This window comes from Pundamilia nyererei, unplaced genomic scaffold (assembly GCF_000239375.1).
Source record: "Pundamilia nyererei isolate P.nyererei 1_Seehausen unplaced genomic scaffold, PunNye1.0 scaffold00255, whole genome shotgun sequence".
Classification (NCBI taxonomy): domain Eukaryota; kingdom Metazoa; phylum Chordata; class Actinopteri; order Cichliformes; family Cichlidae; genus Pundamilia; species Pundamilia nyererei.
The window spans coordinates 701,460-724,501 of NW_005187656.1; the positions used below are offsets into that span (position 1 = coordinate 701,460).

At 40.0% G+C, this 23,042-nt stretch overlaps 2 protein-coding genes across 3 annotated transcripts in view; both read right to left on the reverse strand.

Annotated features, from left to right (window-relative positions):
- Nucleotides 1-4,409, reverse strand: part of dnhd1 (dynein heavy chain domain 1) — a 24,290-nt gene extending 19,881 nt beyond the window's left edge. Inside the window, exons 1-8 of the mRNA XM_005749826.1 lie at nt 4,345-4,409; nt 3,175-3,626; nt 2,774-2,971; nt 2,464-2,667; nt 2,247-2,357; nt 2,010-2,166; nt 1,661-1,912; nt 1,256-1,399 (exon numbers count right to left, since the gene is read on the reverse strand). Of these exons, the coding sequence (XP_005749883.1) occupies nt 1,256-1,399; nt 1,661-1,912; nt 2,010-2,166; nt 2,247-2,357; nt 2,464-2,667; nt 2,774-2,971; nt 3,175-3,545 (1,437 nt within the window). The 5' untranslated portion in view covers nt 3,546-3,626; nt 4,345-4,409. The remainder of the gene's footprint in view (nt 1-1,255; nt 1,400-1,660; nt 1,913-2,009; nt 2,167-2,246; nt 2,358-2,463; nt 2,668-2,773; nt 2,972-3,174; nt 3,627-4,344) is intronic.
- fam20cl (family with sequence similarity 20 member C, like) overlaps nt 1-13,901 on the reverse strand; it is a 35,101-nt gene extending 21,200 nt beyond the window's left edge. The window contains exons 1-8 of one of the 2 annotated variants that reach the window (XM_005749820.1): nt 13,853-13,901; nt 13,118-13,570; nt 11,210-11,385; nt 7,582-7,660; nt 7,234-7,326; nt 6,897-7,012; nt 6,538-6,718; nt 4,910-5,019 (exon numbers count right to left, since the gene is read on the reverse strand). In XM_005749820.1, the coding sequence (XP_005749877.1) occupies nt 4,910-5,019; nt 6,538-6,718; nt 6,897-7,012; nt 7,234-7,326; nt 7,582-7,660; nt 11,210-11,385; nt 13,118-13,566 (1,204 nt within the window). In that variant the 5' untranslated portion in view covers nt 13,567-13,570; nt 13,853-13,901. The remainder of the gene's footprint in view (nt 1-4,909; nt 5,020-6,537; nt 6,719-6,896; nt 7,013-7,233; nt 7,327-7,581; nt 7,661-11,209; nt 11,386-13,117; nt 13,571-13,852) is intronic. The other variant, XM_005749821.1, reaches the window with a different exon arrangement.
- Between the last annotated feature and the right edge of the window lie 9,141 nt (nt 13,902-23,042).

Genomic DNA, 23,042 nt, shown 5'->3' on the forward strand with positions numbered 1-23,042 from the left:
AAAAAATCCAGAAAAAAACAAATTCTATAAATGTTAAAATAATCTGTATGTTATTGAGCTAAATAACTATTTTCTGCCTTAAAACGCAGCCCTCATGGCACAAAGATTACAACCAATCAATCAAAGCACACCACTTACATTCCTGTCATGGTCCTCCAGTCCTCCTGTGCTGGCTCATTCATTTCATCTTGCTCCTCTCTGCAATTTCTATCTCTCCTTTCTCTGTGTGTGAGTGCATGTGTGTGTCTGTGTGGATGACTAACCACACCTTGTGTTTCAGTGGCAAGATTCTCCCCTGCTGCCTGCCCTCCAGGTCAGCGCAACTGAGTTGATTAATTCCCATGTTGGTAATCGTCTGATCAGTATTGATCAGCAGCCTTCATTTGTCGCCTGATCATTAGACTGGAAACAGAGAAGTTGGCTCACCTGCTCGTTCTTCTCTGCGTAATTTCAGAGTGAGTTACTGCGAGAGACAGAATTCCTGTGGAGAAATATTCTGCGGAGCTTAGGAATCAGTAACTGGAAATCCTTCTGTTGTCACATTCTGTTGTTGTCTCACTTTAATTCCTCCGAGTCTGCATCTTGAATCTAATCAGTCCATTAGTTATGACAAATCCAACTGCATAGAACGGATTGGGCTATGCAATGTAAGATCTTGATTGAGAACCTCTTTTCTGCAGTCAAAACACTGAAGATGGGTCATTTCAACATAACAATGACTCGAAAACATACCACCAAGGCAACACTGAAGTGGCTAGCAAAAAGTACATTAAGATGATGGAGGGGCCTTGCCAGTCTCCAGACCCAATTTTGTAGAAAATCTGTTGGAGGAGCTGAATATTTGAGTTACCAAGCAGGTTTAAAAACCTAGAGGATTTAAAGAGTTTCTAAAATGAGGAATGGGCCAAAAGCCCTCCTGGTGACCAAGTAGAAGAAACGTGTTATCGTTGTTCTTCTTCACCAAGTACTAAGTTGCGTTTTAAGGGAGGATCGAATGTTTATTTTATTCAGTGACATGCAAATCAATTTATAACTTTTCTGTAATGTTTTTTTGTCTGGATTTTGTATTAATATTCTGTCTCTCTCCATTAAAATGAAACAACCATAAAAATTAGAAACTGTTCATTTCTTTGGAAGTGACCAAACTTACAAATTCAGCAGAGCATCCAATAATTATTTCCCCTCTGTACATGATGATTGCCCTGCAGAAATGAAACTGCTCCTGTGTTTGCATCTGCTGAAACGTGTAAATTACCTGAATAATAGAGTCGCCTACAGTGAGAAGTGCTTGGCTCACTGCTTCTTTGAACAGATGTATTGGCGGCTCCACCGTCAGCTGATTATCAGCACTGAAACGCAGCTCGGTGTGGAAGAGAGAGCGCTTTGGCAGTTCCTTGCTCTAACGAATGACAATATACATAAAGTTAATTTCATTAAATATAACTTCATTGTCATTTTACTTCATCTAACACATCATCTATTACTTCATGCAGCAGTGGTGCTCCACAGTTATTGTAGGTTTATATCAGTAATTCTTCTGGTTATTGTTTGAGAACAGTAAACAATAAAAATACTGGGTGAAAGAGAAAAATAAAGACTTGTACAGCTAAAATCAACATTTTTTCCAACCACAAACAGTTAATAAGAGTTCATTTTCAACCTTTAAAAGATCGAGAAATGAAATAGCATCTTCTAGTATGACTGTCACGAGACTCTGCACAATCATCTGATGCACAAGAGCTGCAAAATTTCCCAATTTCTTCAAGGTGCTTTCAGACTGGGCCAACTCTTTCTTCAGCTTGCGCTGATGAGCCATGAGCAAATGTATGGGTTTGTGGAAGCTCTTTGGATCGTTAGCAAGTTTTAAGTGTAGCTGCAGCTCCTGGTGTTTCTTATAGCTGTCTTCTTTCACCTGAGGATATTAAATTGTCATTAGAGATCATTTGATTAAAAAAAAGGCTTTGTTGTCTCTTATGATGAAACCATAAAAGTTGACTGTGGTGTAGTACCATATTTAGGGTGAGAGTGTGATACTGTGATAACTTCTCCAATATCTGCAGACACTCCTGATTCTTGCTTATCAGTATGTTCTTAAATTCCGTCAATGTGTGGCATTCACACACATCCAGAGGCATCCAGTGTGTCTCTTTTAGTTCTTCAATTACTCTGTCAAAGATATTTTATTGTTGAAAATCTGAACCTGTCTCAAAGTTGAAAACTTTAGACTGTTGCTGGCTTTAACTCACCCTTTTAATAGATGCAGGGCATTCCTGAACTGAGGTACAGCTATGAGCAGCATGTCCTCCAGATTCTTTCTCCGGCGCTGAAAAATTCTCTTGCGCGTGTTTTGATGCCACCTGGGAAAAAAAAAAATACAATTCAAAGGAAACAATAAATGTAAAGAAAAAAGGAAATAGTTTATACACGGAGTTATGCAAAAGGTATAACATTAACATTTATTACCAGAAAAAAGCTTTCTGCAGTCTAAAGTCCCTGAAAAATGCAATTTTCTGCAAATCTGTCCACAGCACATACTGTCTATACCACTCTGCCAGACTGACAGTTCCACCAATACCCGTCTGGGTAACATGCAGGACAGTTTTAGAGGTGAAGACATAGTGCTCAGGACCAGCTTCACTGGGATGGACAACTCGCAGGTCATAGGGTCTAAAAACAAAGAGGACATGCGTCAGTGGATTTATGGTTTGACAAGGGAAGATTTACCAAACCATGAAACTCAACTCAAGTGTTAAATAATCTTTCTCATCTTTACCTGTAAGCATCCCCATCTACTGTTTTGAGGTAATAAATCTCATATTCTCCCAGGTCTCTTTTCTGAACCAAAATCTGAACAACTTCTGCGCCAGTGAGGGGAGATATACTTGGTTTGGTAGCCCTCCCATGTTTCAAGGTTGCTATCTTTTTATACTTGCAAGTTTTGGCTGTTTTTGATTCACCTTTTTCCTGAATACTGAAAAAATGAAACACAAGAAATTCATTTAGGAGTTTCTCTCATTTACAGGAAGTGTGACAACAATTTTATTTGTTGATGCTATAAATTATAACTATCTTTAACATAAATGCTATCTGGAATGACACTTACACCCAACAAATACTGCATTGAAAAGTATCACAAAAGCCAAAGTCTAATTATCTGTAAGTATTATTATGTACCTTTCTGTTGTCGACTGAGTAATTCTAACAGGGATTTCTGTCCCTAGTGTTGAAGCCATTAATTGAGGTCCTTCTTTCCATTTTGTGTTGCCTATGGCTATCCCAGGTCCTACTTTAGCAATAATATGAGGCAAGTCTGCCAATGACAAATGTCCATCAGAGTGGACATTTTTGAGGAGAGAGGAACAACTGAACAGGGGCTTGGCTGCAGAAGCTGATAAGACACGAAACGGCTCCGGGCACAGAGGTGGTAAAGTCACTTTAGGAGAGTGAGTCTTTTTCTTCGCCTTGTGACCAGGCCTAGCAACATCTTTACCACGGCTCTGAGACGATCCATCACGGGATCTTTCCTGTGAGGCGGCATCAAACATGCTGATCTCCAGGGAATACCATCAGCAGCTCTTGTGTCACAAACCGGTGTTAATCATGCAATAGGACTTACTCTGGAATTTCTGAGGAGAGGGACAAATAGGTAAATTTAGCCTGAATCACAAACTATACTGGCACAAGATATAAACCCTGCATTTTTAACTAAGCTTTAAAACTGTAGACAGATGTACTGCATATGAAATTGTATGCCGATTGTAAGCAGCAAACACAATTTAAGGTAGTGAATAGCTTTAAAGTACTACTACTTATACTTCTTTCTAGTTAAACCAGTTCCACGTTCACACAGATGTTCATTCAAAGCTTTTCATTGAATTAATAAAAAAGAATGCTGCACACAATAGCAGGGGAATGATTGAGACGACACTACAATACGTTTAAAAAGTCGGACTTTCTAATAAAATTGAGGAAGTCCGACTTTTTAAACGAGTAAAATTACTGTCTAGTGCAAGTACATCCAACACAAATAAACAACACACAAAGAGACGCTTGGCTACAGTATATGTTTCGCTGCCTTAGTCAGATCGTGCAGTTGAAAATGACATTTTATCCTTTTAAATAAGCATAAGGAGACGAGCCTCAAATAAGCTAGCAAGTTGCTAAACTTGTTATAAAAAGTTAACACATACTTTAGTAGTCCTTACCCAAGTTTAACGGACTTACAGTGAAGCTCAGCGTTTACACAACTAGACAGCAGCGGGCGTTAGCTCCGAAGCTCAAAAAACTACTTTTAATAAACCAAATATTAAACTAAGAACTAACAAATACTTCGGCGAGTCTTACCTGTGAAGTTGTTACTACGAAGGCTCGTTGCCACGGTAACGTCCAGACGCTTACGCCGGTCTGCAGAGTTAGTGGGTCTGATTGAGAAAGTCAAGCACGCCGAGTTTAAAGTGTTCGTGGTGACCTTTAACCTCGCTGCTTTTCGGAATAATAACGTAGCAGCAGGAAACAAAGTCAGACATTTTTTTGGATGTTTTTAGGTGGCAGAGCGCTTATTAAGTGTCTTATAAAAGTTATATTTAATGTAATATAATCAATGATATAAACAGCATCTTTTCATACTCAGAAAATAGGCCTAAACCCCAATCTCTAATAGATATTTTTATTATACTTGGGAAAATAAAATCACAGGTGGAATATAGCGTATTTTAAATATTACTGATGACTTCACTTTTCCACTACATGGCAAGAAGTTTTTTTCCCCTCTCCTATTAGATGTCAAATTGCCTGCTCAGGGAACCTTTAGGGAACATTCCCTGAAGGCTCCCTTGTTTGCTGGGTCATCTGTAACAGAAATTCATCCTTTAAAAATCCAATCTGGACAATGCAACAGACAAAAACATACTCATCAAGAAGTCCAGTATGACCATGTCTATGAAGTCCACCAGTCGTGTGCCCTTGTCGTATGGCGGTGTCTTTTTCACCGTGGAGCAGTACTCGGGTTCTGTCTCCCACCTGAAAACCACGTTCTTTGTAAGATAAAATAGAGCAGGAACATCCAGCTTTTTATTAGCATTCAAATGAGCCACAGCTCATTATTCAAATGGATTGAATGATCACCTCCAGCAGAAAACTAAATCATGTTAACTACAACCCATGATGTACAGCGTAATTAATCAAAGTTTTATGAGTTTCTGTTAAAGAAATGAACATTAAGTTCACAGCCTACTTATACAGAAGGGTCAAGTGTAGGAAATATGAGGACAGCTATCTGGGAACTGCAGGTAGTTTCTAAATGTAGGATTTCTATTCTGTTTTTACAGGATACATAAGACTAAACAGCAGTTAGATATTTGCGAGGAACATATACTTTAGGTAAGTAAACCTACAGGTTAGCAGTTCTGTTTCAGGAGACAGTATGACAAGAACAGCAGACTACATGGGGTGGGAGTTTAGAAGATGCTGGGATACTAAATCCTGCATCACTTGGTAAACATTGCAGTAATGGGGTATGATTGTAGCTCAGCTGCAGGGGGAGAGGTGGAGCAGAGGTTTCAGGGGGCAGTGCCAGGAGAGGCTGGCTGGCACAGCTGTTTCACAGCCTCTGATTTTGCCTCTCTTATTTATGCAGTAGTGGTGGGACCGGAGGGTGGGAAGATGAGTATGAAGAGCAGCTGGCAAAGAAGCAGTCCAGAGATCAGTGTGCAGTTGTGCGTGTTGGCCAGGAGGTGCTAAAAACACGCTATGAGATATATTGTGAATTTTACAAACCAAATACAAATAGTTACTCATGGGCTTCTCGTATTTTTCAACGACTTTGATTGGCGAATAAACCAAATGAATGCAAATAGTCAGCAATCAGCCAACAAACCGTCACCAGCTTCACACACACAGCAACATCTCCCCTGTTAAATTAACACTAGAGAGTGTCTATATGTGTCCACTCATCTGAGTGTTAAATGAACACTTTTGACAGTGTTATATTTTTAAAAGTAACCTAGTCAGTTCTGAAGATTTACAATGACTAACACAGAGCAGTGCTAAATTTTCTAACACTGGAATATTTCTAACATTTTGAGTTATTTTCCAGTGTTAGAAAATCAGCACTGCTCGGTGTTAGTATAGTACTAGTGTTAATTTAACACTGGAGATTTTGCTGTGCACGGATCAGGCAGGAATGAAATCACCAAGGAAACAGGATTTGGTTCACGAGCTAATATCCAGCCTGCCACGGGGAACTGCAGTAGTTATGAAGCACAAGTGTCGACACTTTAATGCTGACTCTTTGCATATCTTTGATTTATTTGCCAGTTATGACAGTTAGAGTTATGACATGCTTATGTTTGCTATTTGCTAAACCATAGAAACAAAACAAATTAGGTGGCAAAGTGTATCAAATTTATGCCACTGCTAAAACTTTTGTAAACACTATATTAATAACTTTGTACTGATATAGTGCAGGGTGTAAGCTTTCCTTTATCACTGAGCACATTTGTTTTCTGTATGGCTGGACAGCCCAGGGCGTCCACTAACTTTGCCAGCTTGCTTCGGCTGTAGGAACGTCTCCACGGAGATCTCCAGGTCTTGCGCCTTGCCAGGGAGAGATCTGGTAGCATGACAGCCAAGGAGCCCTCCAGGTCCCTGGGGCGGCCACACACAGCGTGCTCTGTTGAGCAGTAGTAGGAGCACTGGCCGTAGAAGCACTGATTTCCCACTAGGGGGAGCCAGAGGTGCACAGAGAAGGAGAAAAGCAAGCAAGTGAACAGGAAAAAATGACAGAAAAATGTTTTTGGTGATGTGAAAATATGAAAAATAAAATGAATTTATAATAGGTTGACATATGAGGGCGTTTAAAGCCTGCTGAATTAATAAAGGGTGTACTGGAGTGTTACCAGGGGAGGCAAAAAAGGTTCGTGCCAGCTTGCGGTCAGTAGTGACGTCTTTGATCTCCTTGACCACATCCACCAGCCTCCCAGCCACAGGGGGGATTCTCCTGTAACCCAAAATCCTGCAGAGAGTGTGAAACAAAGTGTGAGATGAGGACAGGATTAAGTGCAGAGATAAAAGACCCCCAAAAAAAGGCTGAGAAGAGAAGAGATAAGAAACTATAATAGTGTTACATAACTTGCATTTTTTTATGTGGCTATTTTGTCCACCGTTTCCCTTGTGGTGCTCTCTGTAATAGTGTGTTGCTGTGCCCTTTTGGATAAGAGAAATTTGACTTGATACCTATCCAGATGAAAAGCTGCAATTTCTGCATTGTGCCGCTCAAAGTCAGAGAAATAGTACAGGTTGTAGTTGGTTTCTTCATCTCTCTCCTGCCTGTCAGTAAAGATAAAAATGCACATCAGAAAGAGTCTATTTATTGACTCACTAGATTTGAACAAGTGCACACAGACAGTAGGAGTTTGAGACACATTTTTTCTACTATTCACTCAAACAATACAGCTGTCTGACGACTTAGACATCCATGTTTCCCATCTCCACTTATTGTTCTTGTTTCAAGAGGCCATAAAGGAGTCTTATACACACTGAGAGCTATGATGACTGTGTAGAGGTTTGCCATTAGCAGCTTACTTCATGGGCTTGAACATGGCTTGTCCATAGCTGGGAAATGACATCACCAGCTTCAACTGAGTACCCCCAGATTTCTGCACTGGAATACAATACAGAGGGTGTTACCATAGCAACAAAGTGCATACACACTCACAAACACACAAATAATACGCCACGCTGTGACAATACACTGGCCATTGTTCAGGAAAAAGCACATACACACATGCACGCGCACAGACACACACACACACACACACACACACATACATTGTGATAGCAGAGACTTTATTTCCTAGAAAGTCTTTGGAAAAAGAGCAAATGTGTGTCATCATGCAAATAGCACATTTCTATCAATCTGAGGATAAACACCTAAATGTCCACACAACGTGTTTCTCACACATATTGGCACTTCACAAAGACAATGTATATCTACCACAAACAGCATTATAAGGTCATGTGTCTATGCAGTGCTGTAAAAACCTAAGCACACTATTACTGCTTCCACAGTCAAGAGGGTAAGTAGCAGCCAGGCACTGATAATTAAATGCACAGCATTAATGCGACCGCCTCTGTTAAAGCAGAGGTTTTCAGGTGTGTGTTAACACAATCGTCTCAGGAATGGACGTCCCAGAAAATTCAACCCAGGTCAGGTGAGACCCTGTAATGCTCAGAAAACTGCAAAAAACCCAAGAGCTACATCTCAGACTCTACAAGCCTCAGTTAGCAGGTTAAATGTTACAGTTCGGAGCACCAGATCATTGTGTTGATCGCGAACTAACAATATATAACAATTATTTTAGGGTCAAATGTGTGTTCTGACAACTAAAACTGGGTCACGCAACAGGATCTTGATCCCAAGCACAGCAGCAAATCTAGAACAGAGTGACTGAAAAAGAGGTGCTGCGATGACCCAGTCAATGTGCAGGCCTTCACCTGACTGACTAAATTCAGTTATTCAAGTTATTGCTGCTAAAAGTGGTTCTACAAGCTACTGAATCATTCTTAGTTTTTCACAAGACGGCATTTTATAGAAACAGACAGGCAACTTGTCCAGGAAGTCGCCTGACTCTCACCGTGTGACAACTGGGAGAGGCTCCATCACCCACAACCCTAAACTGGATAAATGGAAGAAAATGGATGGATGGATGGATGGATGGATGGATGGATGGATGGATAAAATCGTATTCTCATTTTTCCACAGTTAATGCAGTAACATTTTAACAGGAACATCTGTCCTTTACTCACATTTTTTCTGGAAGGCTACTCTTCCAGAAAAAACCTTATAAAGCAATCCTAAGAACTTTGAAAAATCTAAATTTAAGTGATCCTGAACTGAATTTACAAACATACTTTTCACAGTTATGCTTGCAACTGTGCTACGATACAAACAACTGTAGTTTTAGTGAATCTCTGTGAATCTCTACAATTATTTACACACATGGAGCGTGCGGCCTTGTGCTTTTCAACAACGGTTTCTTTTAACAAGGTTGTATGAAGTTTCATTCACATGCCATGCCAAACAAGGTAACAAAAAACCCATCTCAGCCTGTGTTTATGGCCTTGCTTGTTCAGCCAAGGCTATATTGTCTTTCAAAGCTGAAATAACATTTTGTTCCTACTACAAATTAATTGCTGAATCCAATCAGTGAAACACATCTTACGTCAACACTCAGAGTTTTTCTACCTGCGCTATATCTGTTTGGTATGACCTCTAGCTTTGGGTGGGTAATGTTAGGAAATGTTAGAGAGATATTGCTGCTGAATGTACTGGAGCAGCTCTGATAATATAGTTTTCTTGGAGATGGTCAAGACTGCACTTCACTATCTTTGAGCACCGTTGAATATGTTAACATGTTAGTATTACAATATATTTTGCCATGTACTGTACGTGTGATTCAGTTCACTGCTATTGGTGAGTTTCTTCTTGTTAAGTGTCCTTCAGTTTATTTTGGTGAAAGGAGTCATCAAGGCCTGACTGGTGAATAAGGTTACACAGGAATCTATTTACAGCAAGAGCATTTTTCAAGAAAAATGTTAATATTTGACACCATCACTGACACCACCGTTACCTATCATAACAGGAAACTATAGAATATATTTTGATATGACATTTTATCCCAACTTCATGGCACCAATGGACAGATGGTGCTGTGAAAAAGTATTTTCTCTTTCTTAGTCTTTTGCACATTGTCACACTTTTCAGATCATCAAAAAAAAATGTTTAATATTATGCAGAGACAAACCAAATAAATAGAAAATGCATTTTTCAAATGATGGTTTAATTTATTGAGGGACAAAAGCTATCCAAACCCTTTGCTTGCCCTGTGGGAAAAACTAATTGCCCCTAAACCCAAAAACTGAGTGTGCCACCACTGGCAGAAAGAACAGCAATTAAGTGTTTCTGATCATTGACAATGAGTCTTTCACATCACTGTGGAGGAATTCTGACTCTTCTTTGCAGAATTGTTGTAATTCAGCCAAACTGGATGGTTTTCAAGCATGCATAGCCCCTAAGGTCAAAGCATCTCCACCAGATTTGAGTCTGGACTTTGACTGGGCCACTCCAAAACCTTCATTTTGTTTTTTAACCATTCAGAAGTAGACGTGCTGGTGTGTTTCAGATCAGGGCATGAACTGACAGTCGGGCATTCACTATCAGGATTTTCTGGCAGAGAGCAGAATTCATGTTTCCATCAATTACAGCAAATAGTCTTTGTTTTAAGGGAACAAAGCAGCCACAAACCATCACTCTACCACTGCTGACTGTTGATATGATGTTCTTTTCATGAATTGCTGTGTTACTTTTACAGGAGATGCTACGAGACCCAAACCTTCTAAAAGGTTAATCTTTTGTCTCTTCAGACTATTTTCCCAAAGTCCAGAGGATCATCTGCATTTTATATTTACTCGGGTTATCTTTGTCTAACACTCAAATGCGCAAAAACCTAGGAAATCAGGAAGGGGCAAACACTTTCAAGGCACTGCACATAATGACTGATAGTATATACTGTTACACTTTTTGACAAGTAAGTCGTGTTTGTGGACCATCCAGACAGTCCCCTCCCACCCAAACTTTATTATCAGTGTAGAAGTTCAAACATAAAGAAATGTGTATTTTTAAGTTTGCTACACGGTCAGTAGTTCAAGTATTCCTGCTCATCCTCTGCTGAGCCCCCAGGGTCCCTCACAGTGGCTTTCATTTCACTGAAACTTCACAGTGAATCTAAAATTGAAAGACAGGCCCTAAACCTCAGGTGTCACACACTCACAACAAGCCTGCTCTTTATTCTGCTCTTACCCTCCCTGTAGCCCACAAACCTTTACAGGTTGAGCGTAATTTTAATGTTGGTTGTCCTGGAGTCATCAAGGACAACCAACATTTCATGAGCAGGCTGCAGTCTTTAACACACCAATTTATTTATCTCAACTAAAAACTGACTCAGATGCTTCAGTTTACTACTCTGAAAACCCCCAGCCCATGGTTGTCTGACACCTCAGCTGTGGCACATCATCATTAGCATGTGGCATCAGGTTCTGCTGTAACCATACATTGATACTGTTGAATAACAGCAAAAGGAAAGCATTATAAAGAGGCGTTTACTAGCTCGCCCAAAAGAAAAACATAAAACTCGGAATCTGAATATCACACCTGTGCTGACGATGCGATGGGTGGCGAGCTGCTGCATCAGGGGCTCCATGTTGGGGTCATGATGGGGGTAGAGCTGCCAGCGGGAGATGCCCAGGTGAAAGCGCAGCCACGGAGGGTGGCTGCTACTGCTGCTGTTCCAGTGAACATCCTCATAGCCGTCCTGGCTCGCACTCACCCTGAATAATGATTGCATTTGGTGAATGAAATGCACCTACAAAGCACTCTTCTACTTCAACCAAGCATTTTAAAATTAGACACACATTCATCCAGTCATGACCATTCATGACTAGAGAACTGCAATCCATACCACTGTTCACAAAGAGGCTGAGAGAGCGACCTCCCACACTACATTACAAGTGGAGGGACAAGTGGAGCACGGAGCATTCAGTCAGTGTTATTTACCAAACTGATGAGCACTTTTTAAGGTTTTAGTTTTAATCTAGCTGAGAGCCTCGGCTGTGTCACTGCTGTCCTCTGCTCGCTGTTTCACTGTCTGTGTGTGTGGGTGTGTCTGCTCACTGTTAGACAGATGCACAGGAAAAGACAACCGAAGGGGAGAGGAATTACTTGAAGATTAACTGCTGTTAGACACGTTGGTTGCTTTACTATAGTTGCAATGAACGCTTAAAGATGTCAACAGAACACGCAGAAGCGAGGCCAAATGTAAAAGAAGCCAGCTGGGAACGCTTTGATCAGCAGCAACCGCAGCATATTCAGTGTATTTCACAAAGCCAGCACAGCATCTTCACATTTCTTGTTGTGCCTGTGAAAACTGTAGCCCATATGTTTAGTTTTGCTTAGGCTACATCAATATGGGCCACAGTAGCTGAATACATGGAGCAACACTGTCAGCAGCAACAAGATACTGTGTGTGCTCCCTGCAGTCTCACCCATCTGGTGAAAATCTTGACCGACCATGTTTTCAGAGAAATATACAAAGAGGTGCAATAAAACCAGAATTACTGTGGAATACTGTGAAATTAGAAATACTGTGATTAGGTTGGAGCTTTTTATTGCTTCATCTAATGTCTTGTAGTTACTGTGGAAACAGTTTGTACAGTTTACAGTGTTGCACTTACAGTTAGGCTCATAATTTTTAGGACATAGATACATTTTTTGTACTTCTGCTTCCATACACCCCAGTGGATTTTCAATTAAACAGTTAGTATTTGACTGAACTGCACACTCTCTGCTTTAATTCGTTTTTTCTATCTTTTGTTTTTTTAAAACTGTGCATGAACTCTTTAGGAATTACGGACAGATTTTTATACAAAGGCCATTTTTATGCATATGATTGACTGAAAAGCAATATATGGCCAGATGAGGCCTGTTCTCTTATTGTTTCATGACAAATGGGGTAGAATTAACATCTGATTCAATTCATAGCTTTTTGGAGTTCAAATATGAGGCCCAAGGAGGAGTATATCATTATGCTGAAACAATAGATACATCTATTAAAGAATTAAGGGGTCAGTCAACAATCTGGCACATTCTTAAAAAGAAAAGAATCCCTTGGTTAGTTCATTGTGACCAAAAGACCTGCACGATGACAGAATTATTCCCATGCAACTCAAGGAAGGAAACACAGCTGAAATTCTGCCCTTCAATCATGTATTAGTTTGACTTTAACTCCGCTGGGATGGTGTGCAGACCAAGAACTACAAAAACTGCATCTTTATCCAGCAAATTATGAATTTAACTGTATGAGACGTTTCAGTAACAAAGTAAAAGTGAGCTGAATATGAACTGAAAGGTGCTAAAGCAAAATATCCAAAGCAAAGATTGGTGAAGGAAAGTGGTTTTAGAAAGCTAAAGTACTGTTTGACTATGGTGTTGAGGAGTGATGCTGTCAAAGGAAGCATGAGTCACAAGCATACGGTCTTTGCATATTAAGTGGATCATACTGACCACCTCTGGGAGCTCCTCTCACTCGCCTTGACTTTTGGTTTCACCCTCAGCAGCCAGTCCTCTTCAGGGACAGGAGGGCTGGGCATGTTGTAAAGTGGGTGACCAAACAACGCCTCCAGCTTTAGCAAGTCTGACTCAATTGAGGCATTTTTGCCTCCTTTGTCAGAAAGTGGTCGTACATGACTCTTAACCATCTTCTTTCCATCTTTATGGGAAGAATCTGTTTGTATATTATCAGTTGGTAGCTCAGCTGGACCTCTGATCACCACAGAGGTGTAGTTGGTGTGTGCCAGGTCTCTTGGAATGTGTGTCCTGGGTGGCAGTGGGGTGTCACAAGGCTGGTGGTAAATGGAAAATGAAACAAGAGCCAGGAGGAGGTGAATGAAAATGGTGACGAAGGCCAAGGACAGACAGATTGTCCTGGAGCGCCGGCGTATACGCCACATCATCCTACTGAAAAGAGAGTGATAAAGAATGAGGAGAAGTGAATGCATGAGGGGGAGAAAAGAAAATGGAAGAAGATTTTTAATGAAACATTAGCAAAGTGTAAAATTTAAAGCAAAAACATACCAAAAAAGCAAAATACCAGTATTAAGTAGAACATAGCCTTGATAAAGGCTCATATTCCTTCACCTGCTCTTCTTCTAATTTGACCTTGTAATGCATTCATGAATCACAGGAGTCTCCATCTGGCATATGAAGAGAAAATGTGAGTAAAGAGTGACGTACACAAACCTTTTAATGTTGCCTGACACCTCTCAGCTGTTGTTAGCGTGTTTCCCAGAGGAATAATAAAGAGATTCAGTATCCAGTCAGCCTTGTCTTCTTTATCTACATGCGACCGGGAGTGGTGCCAGGTTAAAGTGATCTGGATATAAATCAGTGTGTTTACTCATCTCTTTCAACCCAAGTGATTGGGGGAGAGGGGGTTGGGGGGTAAAGCATTTGCCCCGTATAATGTCATCCTTCTCTGACAAAAGTAAAAGCAAAAAATGTAGCTTATGGCAAAAAAAACCCTAATAAATACACCTAAATCTGTTAAATCTTTACACAGTTTAAATACGTTTTCAGTTTTAAAGCCTGATTTTGTCTGTTCTTACAATAAGCACGGCTATATTGCTACTGCTGCAGAAAGACTTCTGTCCTTCATTTCAGGACTTTCCAAGACAAGTTTTGCTCTTCTGTCTGTTTGCAGGAAACTTCTAGCTTTCAGCTGAAAGCTTCGGGCCGGTCTCAGATCCAATGACAATGTAGAGATGAAAACTCTTTGAAGAACACCTTATTCACACTTTCAGATAACAAGATGAACTTTATTCCATGGGGAACATTCAGTTCACACACAGTTACTCATGAGAAAGACACATCTTTCTAAACCATACAAACGCACAAAATGCTAGAGCAGAGCAGAGTCAAGTGACAGAATATATTAGCTTGCAGAACCCTTTACTAAAGAGTATTAGATTAGCTGTTATTTGTGCATCTTATTGAAATTTTGTAACCTATTCAGGGGGCTAGGCTCAAGGTGTTTTCAGTGTTTTCAGAATCAGACTGAATCAAAATGTTACTTAAATTACTTAAATGTTCATTATTTTGGGAAGCTTGCAAAAGAAAAAGGCCAGAAAGCGAGAATTAAACTCTCCATTCATCCATTATCTTAACTGCTTATCCAATTTAATGTGACACAACACAGACAAACCTTTCACACTACTGCACCACTGTGCTGTCTTTGCAAATCATGTAAACACAATATTTTCTGTGAAAAGTACTATGAGAAAATATTAATGTTGATACAGAGAAAAAACATGTTTTCATTCTGAGCTTGATTGCAGTGACATGATTTTTTTAAATCCCTGGGACAAGAGCGTGTTTACCACTACGTTGCATCACCTCTTCTTTTCACCACAATCTGTAGGAATGTGCTTTGGCACTGGCCTGTTGAAATAAGTTTTTTCTGTCGTCTGAACTGCACTATATATTGTTCCAACACCTGCATTTTGATAGGAAAATGGGAAATAAGTGCAGCAATGCACTGAAACATGCAAAAATACTCATATACAATATTTAAGGTTAAAAATAGTTTATATAATTCTAATGAGTTTGAAAGTCAATATTTGGTATGACCATCTTTATTCTTCAACATAGCCTGAACTCCCTGAGGTAAGCTTTCTTCTGATTTCCTTAAAAAATCCTCAGGAATAGTTCTCCAGGCTTCTAGAAAGACATTCTTCTTTGGATGTTGGCTGCCTTTTGTGCTGATCTGTCAAGATGGTCCCACACTGCTTCAAAAACGCTGAGATGTTGAGATTCTGTTGAGACCTGTGCATGATTGATAATGTTCTATTGTGTCTTTTTCTATCCATGTTCACTTGTATTGCTTTGACAATGTGCTTGGGATCATTGTCATGCTAAAAAATGAGTGTGTAGCCAATCAGATGCTTTCTAGATGGTATTGCATGGTAGATTCAAATCTGATGGTACTTTTCTGCGTGCACAATTCCATCAGTTTAGACAAGATATCCAATGGCACTGGCTGAAATGCAGATGAAACCATGGCAGAGCCTCCAACGTGTTTTATGTGGCTTCCTTCATATATCTTCTTGTTGAAATGATCGTAGTGTATGTATGCATGTCTGTTTCTTAACTGTTCATTTATCCTGAAATGAAGGACAGAAGTCTTTCTGCAGCAGGCTGGATCTTCTTGGTATTTCTTTGCATGGTAGAGTTAATTTTTGGAAGTGTTCTTAAATTCATGCAGTGATTCCCACTGTTTTTTTTTTATGTAATATCACTAATATTCAGTACTGTTTCCTGTAGATGTCTTTATAATGAAATCTGATTACACAGAGGGATGCCTGCAGGCTTTAAGTTATTAGAAATCATTGAATTCACATTTTACACAGTGTCCTAAATTTTGTGGAAATGTGCCAGATACATATCAGCTTATCAGTCTGTTGGAAGCATCACCGCAGCAGACTTCTTAATCAGGCAGCGGGCGAGACAGATGTTTCATATTCTGCATGTGCGTTTCTGCTGAGACTTTGATTCAAGTACCTCAGGACTCGTTCAAAGTCCCACAGGATACGCCGTTTCTGTGAAGCATGACTTTTTAAAGTCTGTGTGTGTATGCGTGTGATCGTGTAGAGAGATCCACGTGAACAATATGGGAGCACTCCCCAAAATCCACGTGTCGCACCCACCTATATGGTATGTGCTGACATCGTGACTCATCTATATAAGCTTAATAGAATAATTAAAATAGATTTACTTTGAGGATTTTCCTCTATTCTCAGAGGTGATTGTTTTCTTTTAATTATTTATCATCATTTATAAAACATCGACGTTTTGGATAACAACATGAACTAAATGCAAATGAAGAAACAGAAGTACACATTATAAAACCCACAGTGGGGCTGAAAGCTGTTGGAGACTGGAGGAATTCAAAAATATTTTTGCATGTGTCTCTGAAAAATGAATACCCAAAGGTAAAGGATTATTTTAAGTTTCATTTTCATTACTGGATGGATGAGAAAAAAGGACACAATGTCCAAACAGTGAAAAGGTAGGGGTGAACGTTTATCACCCTTTATTACAGAGCTCTTGTGCAATCAAGGAAAAGGGAGCTTTTGTTAGTAAATGCAACAACTGTGCTGAAATGAGGAATTTGACGTAGGCGTTATTATTATGCTATTAGCTAATCAGTGGTAAAGAGGTAGCCCATAGCTGAGGCTAACTGGAAAGTCTCACAGAGTTTACAGGCATTTGTGTGTAAGTCAAAGAACCAGGTCATCTAGGCGTAAACTACATTTTTTTAACCCTCCTGTTATGTTGCGGGACAGATTGACCCAGAACAGAACAGATGTCACATGTCATCTGCATCACTACAGAAAACGAAAAAAATCAAAATTATACAAGAAAACTGTAAAATAATCAATGCCAGTGCTTCTGACACTTTTGGATGAGTAAACATGCCCCAGGTCAAATTGACCCAGGAACGTTGTTCAACAACATAACAGGAGGGTTTAGTTGAACTCACCCCTGGACAGCCAAAGTGAGGCTAGCACTAGGCTTAAACTCAGAGAGTTTAGATGCTAGCTGTATGTTAGCTTACAGTGGATTGTGTGTGCAGTGGTGCTCTTCTGCAAATTTTATTCATCCATTGTGAGTAGAATAAACCAGCGATTAGAATAGAATGTGTTTAGGTTTGCTTAGATAATAGAGAGTGGCTGGAGATCAGAAGAACAGGAAAGGATTTCTAAGAGTGTGTTTTGTTAGGATGACGTTGTCAACCCCTGTTTAAAGGACAATTGTGGACATTTATTCTCAAAGCATTTCATGTGGCCTTAAAGTTCTCAAGAATGAAATTCAGTTGCCGAACCCATCCTCTGAAGTGCCAAATGAGTTGGTTTAGCTATAAACTTTGGTGTGTAACTGAGGAATCTATTGACAGTGGGTGTCTGCCTGTCATAAAATGAGGAGTAAGAGCTGCCTTAGCCACAGATACGAGTCTGGGGAGGACAGAACAATAGAATTAGTGGAAAACTACTGAAGAGGGGTGACACAGGGCAGCCCATCTCACTAGTATCATATCGATACCAATAGCATCATTGGTATCGATACTTGAATGTCGGGCCACTTCTGCTGTTTTTGTTTGCCTGTGTTTATCTTTTGCTCAGCCACTGACTCATTTCAGTCCACCTGGAGTTCTAGTTATTTCTGTTATTTTCCTAAAGTCTCTCCTTTTTTACCCCTTCTCTCTCCAGTTAAAGCTTAAGTCATGAATAAACGTTGGCTCGACTTGACATTTATGACTCATTTCCACTCACATCCACTGAAGCAGAAGCTTAAGTTCAGCTTAAATTGTGTGGTGTGGATTCCATGCACCAAATTTTATAGCAGTCCATTCAATATTGAAATATTTTTTTTAATATCCCTTTTATGTGGAACTATGCGTGTGTTTAATGAAGTCACTTTAAAGTGTCTTAGTTGATGATGACCGTCACAGTATTCAAGAGCTACTTTAATGGTGCTTTGCATACCATCCAGGTCTCCGACACTTAAGAGTGTTTCCTGAATGGTTGTTTTTTTTATCGTGGAGGAGGACACTCTAAACCAGGGGTGAGTAACTCCAGGCCTCGGGGGCCGGTGTCCTGCAGGTTTTAGATGTGTCCTTGATCCAACACAGCTGATTTAAATGGCTAAATTACCTCCTCAACATGTCTTGAAGTTCTCCAGAGGCCTGGTAATTCATTTGATTCAGGTGTGTTGACCCAGGATGAAATCTAAAACCTGCAGGACACCGGCCCTCTAGGCCTGGAGTTGCCCACCCCTGCTCTAAGCCATTAGGTAGGTCTTGAGTTGGATTGCAATGAGGTGACTTTAAAGGCTGCTAACAAAAAAGGTAAAATAAGTACAACATGTCTGTTTTGATGCTTTGTGTCCTCTTAATTACACTAAACTAATTAAGGTAAACACTTTTTACCGGGCAACAGGATTATGTGGTGGTTAAGACTGTCACCTCAAAAAAAGAAGTTCCTAGGTTTGAATCTGCTGGCTGCCAAGGACTTCCCTATATGGAGCTTGCATGTTCCCCCTGTACCTGTTTGTACAAAGATATCAGTGCTCTAAATTGGCTGTAGGTGTGAGTGTCTGTGTGTGAGAGAGGCTTTTTTGCCTCTCTGATAGCCCTGAAATAGACTGGCCACCTGGCTGTGGTGTATCCCCGTCTTTTGTCCTATGACAGCTAGGATAAGCTTCAAACCCACCATGACTCAGAATTAGATTACAGCAAGAAAATGGATGGATGGAACTTTTAAAAATGTATGCGTGAATGTATGTATGTTATGCAACTCTTCCTATCATGGTAAAAAATGGAACTTGTCTAGTACGTCAAAACAAGAACCCTCCAGCTTAAACGTTGCTTTGAGGCAAAGGAACCAGAGGCAAGAAGACAATGACCGGGGTATAGGTCACGTGTATCAAATATTCTTTGTGTACAATGTGGGGCACTCTAAAAGTAGCAGATACCATGCAGAGGTACACATGGTGACAACCTTGAAAGAAGGCTTGCGCTCATTGAAATCAGATATGGGTTACTGATGACTGGATCGTATACAGAGTTCTCTTTTCTTATCACTCCAGTGTAACAAACCTTTTCAACCACTATTTCAAAGGTATGTTCCCATCCACGTGAACACAAACTATAAACTCTCTGTGAGCCAGTATAACGTAATAATAAAAATAAAAAAAAGAAACCCAACAATGATTTATATATCAATTTTTAAAAATCCACCATGTTACTGAGGATGATAATTCAGTAACTAGATCTATGGCCACTTTGAATTAAATTTAGAGAGTGCTTGAACTCTTTTGCCCCCTGCTTATTTAATTGAAGCGGCATCTTTGTTTAGCCTTGCAGCTAGTGAATATGGTGTGTATTTCATGTGGTTTTCAAAGTTTCTAGCACCGTCCTCAGTGCAGATCATATTTCAACAACACGCCCCCTCTCCAAGCCACTAACAAGATGTAATTTGTATTCGGCCTCTTAGTTTAACAGGTGTAACAAAAGATTTTCAAGATAATGAAAGAAATAAATCATAAGCTCAGACTCAAGCAGCAATCCAACTGCTACTTGGTTGTCTTTCCTTCCAACCTTTTATTTGCTTCTCTTCTGTGACTTACTTTTCTCTGTTTCTCTTATAATCAAGCCCTTTTAGGTTTTATCCTCGCGTACACTGAAACATCTCTTCTTTTTTTTAAAAATCCCCTCCATGTTTTTACTCTCATTTGATTTCACCGGCCTCTCTATTTTCCAAAAACTCATGACTCCCTTTTATGTCAGTCTGAAGAAGAGCTAATGAAAGCACAGCCACATCTAGCGCTGGTCAGAGCTGGGACTGACTCACGCACACATTTGCAAAAAGACCCACATGCGCACGCTCATATTAATATTGGATTGTGTTTCCTATTTCTCATAAAAAAGAAAGCCGCTAGCAATGTTCAGATGAAAGATTTATCCCTCCTGCTCTCTTCTGTCATCCTCTGTCACCACCCACCCCCCACCTCTAAATGCTGTCTCCTGACACTCTCCTCTCACTCTTCTGCCCTCCAACTCTCTGCACCTTTGTGAATCTGTGGAATTTTTGAACCTCTAAAAGGCCACATTCTCTCTTTTCCCTTATCCTCATTTTTCAGTACTAGCTACTGAATTTTGAGAGTTGTCACTCACTATATTTTCAAGCACCAAAGGGTTTCTTTTGTGTTTTACCTCCTGTGTCATTCACTAACACACACACACACACACACACACACAGGGACGCTGCAACCTTCCGCTCACCATCACAGGTGGTAAGGAGGTTGCTTAGAGACAGCACTGAGCTTTTCCAACACAGAGAGATGCTTCAAACGAGGACACGGTGTGATGACAAAAAGAAAAAAAAACGGATTGAAGTTCGGCATCAACAGTTAGAGGACTAATGTTTGGTGTAGTTTCGTGGATAATAAAACCCCATTTCACGTGGGGTTTGCCCGCTGACTGTTGCCATGATAATAAAAGGCTCACCACTGCTATGCTTTCAGGGACATCTAAGAAAAACAAAGGACACTGCTGTAATGCTCTTTAATCTTTCCCTAGATGATGGTTAAAGAGCTTTCTTCACAAATTTACTGAATTATTCTTCCTTCTTTGTTTTTACTTCGAGGAGGGCTGGAAAAGATCAACTTTAATATATGATCTCTGTAGCTCCCTTTATGTATTTCACGCAACTAATATGACTAGAAGAAAAGAACATAAAGATTCAATAAGTAATATTTTCTAGTTTAATTACATAAATAAGATAACTATGCATTTTCCTTCAGTTCTTTAGTATTAGTCAATCTGTAAGCAGCCTATAGACGTCTTCAGTCTTGAACTCTTTCAGGATGTTGCAAAAAGAAGATACAGATCTCTACCTGTGTCTCTTTTCCATTATCACCTGCTCAGCTTGACTCAACTCTGCTCGGTTTTGGTCATTTTCCATTAAAATTAAGTAAAAGCTCAATGTGGGTGGGGTCATTATAGCAAGGCGGCCTGAAGATGAAAACAAAACACAAAAATAGAGGATATTAAGGTGACAGTATACATGCTGCTTGGTCTGTGGCTTTTTCTCAGACTCAGGGTAAAAGAAGAAAGCCAGAGAAGGCAGCAGCGATTTCCTCCATAGCCGGGTCTCAAAAAATGGCAGGTTTGATTTTTGTAAAGGACTCATTCTTATGCCATATCCAGGGACATCGTTCCCAGGGCAAACATTGGCATGCAATCTGCTGACATTTTCATCACATTTTCAACTTGACTCTGCTTACTTGGAACCCCAGCTAAGAACAATGCCAACTTCCTGTCACCAGATGATGGCTCCAAGACTACACGTTAGTATTAAAATCAATACATAGCGGTAAGGTCTTGCTACCAGGTGTTGCAATTTAGCACTGGAACGGTCTCTAAATTATGGCACTCCTGAGCCTGAGTAATCCCATGTAGATTAATACTCCTGAAGGAATTCACAAAAGTAAAACCATTTTTAAACAAAATCACAAAAAAAGTGTGACCACCATGGACAAGACCAAAGAGTTGTCAAAGGACATCAAGGACAAGATTGTAGACCTTTATAAAACTCAGATGGAGCACGAGACCATGTAAACAGCTTCGCCGGGCAACAGAAACCAGCAAGAAGCTTGTTGAGATGGTGACAACTGTTGGTGTGACTATTCAGAAATAGAAGAAATATAAAATGGCCCAAAATCCATGCAACATCTTGACTCATGGGGTGAGGATGATCATGAGAAGGTGCCAAAACAACCCAAAACTGCACGAAAAGAGCTTATTAATGATCTGGAGACAGTTGGGACCTTAGTCACCAAGGAAACCATTGGTGACACACTATGCTGTAATGGCCTGAAATCTTGCAGCATCCAGAAGGTCTCCATCCTCCACAAGGCACATGTGCAGGCCCGTCTTAGGGTTGCCAGTAAACATGATTCAGAGAAGGCTTTGGCGAAAGTGCTGTGGTTGGTGGAAAACAATATCGAACTCTTTGGCATCAGCTCAGCTTGCTGAGAAGGGCTGAGTATGAACCAAAGAACACGATCCCTACAGCCAAGCACGGAGGTGGAAACATTATGTTTTTGGCTCATCAATACCAACACACTGAGGAGCCAAAGGACGGGGGCATGTATGGTAAAATCTTATTTATCTTACATTCTCCAACTGTAAAAATTGTTAACCGAAGTAAATCTGTATCACTGACTGCATCTTCCTGACAAATTATCCTCTTTTGATGAATCTTAAATGAGTAGTCATGAGTCACCTGAGCTATAGAGCTAAAGTCAGAGAGGGATGAACCTTTCCAAAGCTCCTGGCTCATGTGACCTGAGACTTCAAAATGTTATTGAAAGTATTCATCCATTCATTTTTTTTCCATTTATCCAATTTAGGGTAATAGCCTATCCCAGCTGTCCTGCGTATTTATTTATTTATTGCATTTTAATATTCTTGAAACTATTAGGCTGTTATTTTTTTAATCAAAATAGGCTACTTTTAATTTCATTCATTTTCACAAACACAGATGGGACTCACTCCGCCCTGCAGAGCTTTATTGCCAGTCTGTTTCATAAATGCTCCGCTTTGTTGGTAATAAAAAAGTAATAGGTAAACAAAGGTTGTGATTTTAGTCCTATAACTTTATGAATGCAACAGAACTTGGTATTAGTGTAATGAAAACGCAAAGTTAAAATACCAAATGATCGCAAATGCAGAGTAGTCAGTGACAGAGGGATAGGATAAAGAATGAGTACATCAGAGGGACACCTCAGGCTGAAGGGTTTGGAGACAATGTTAGAGAAGCAAGAGTGAGATGGTTTGGACATGTGCACAGGAGGAATAGTGGATATATTG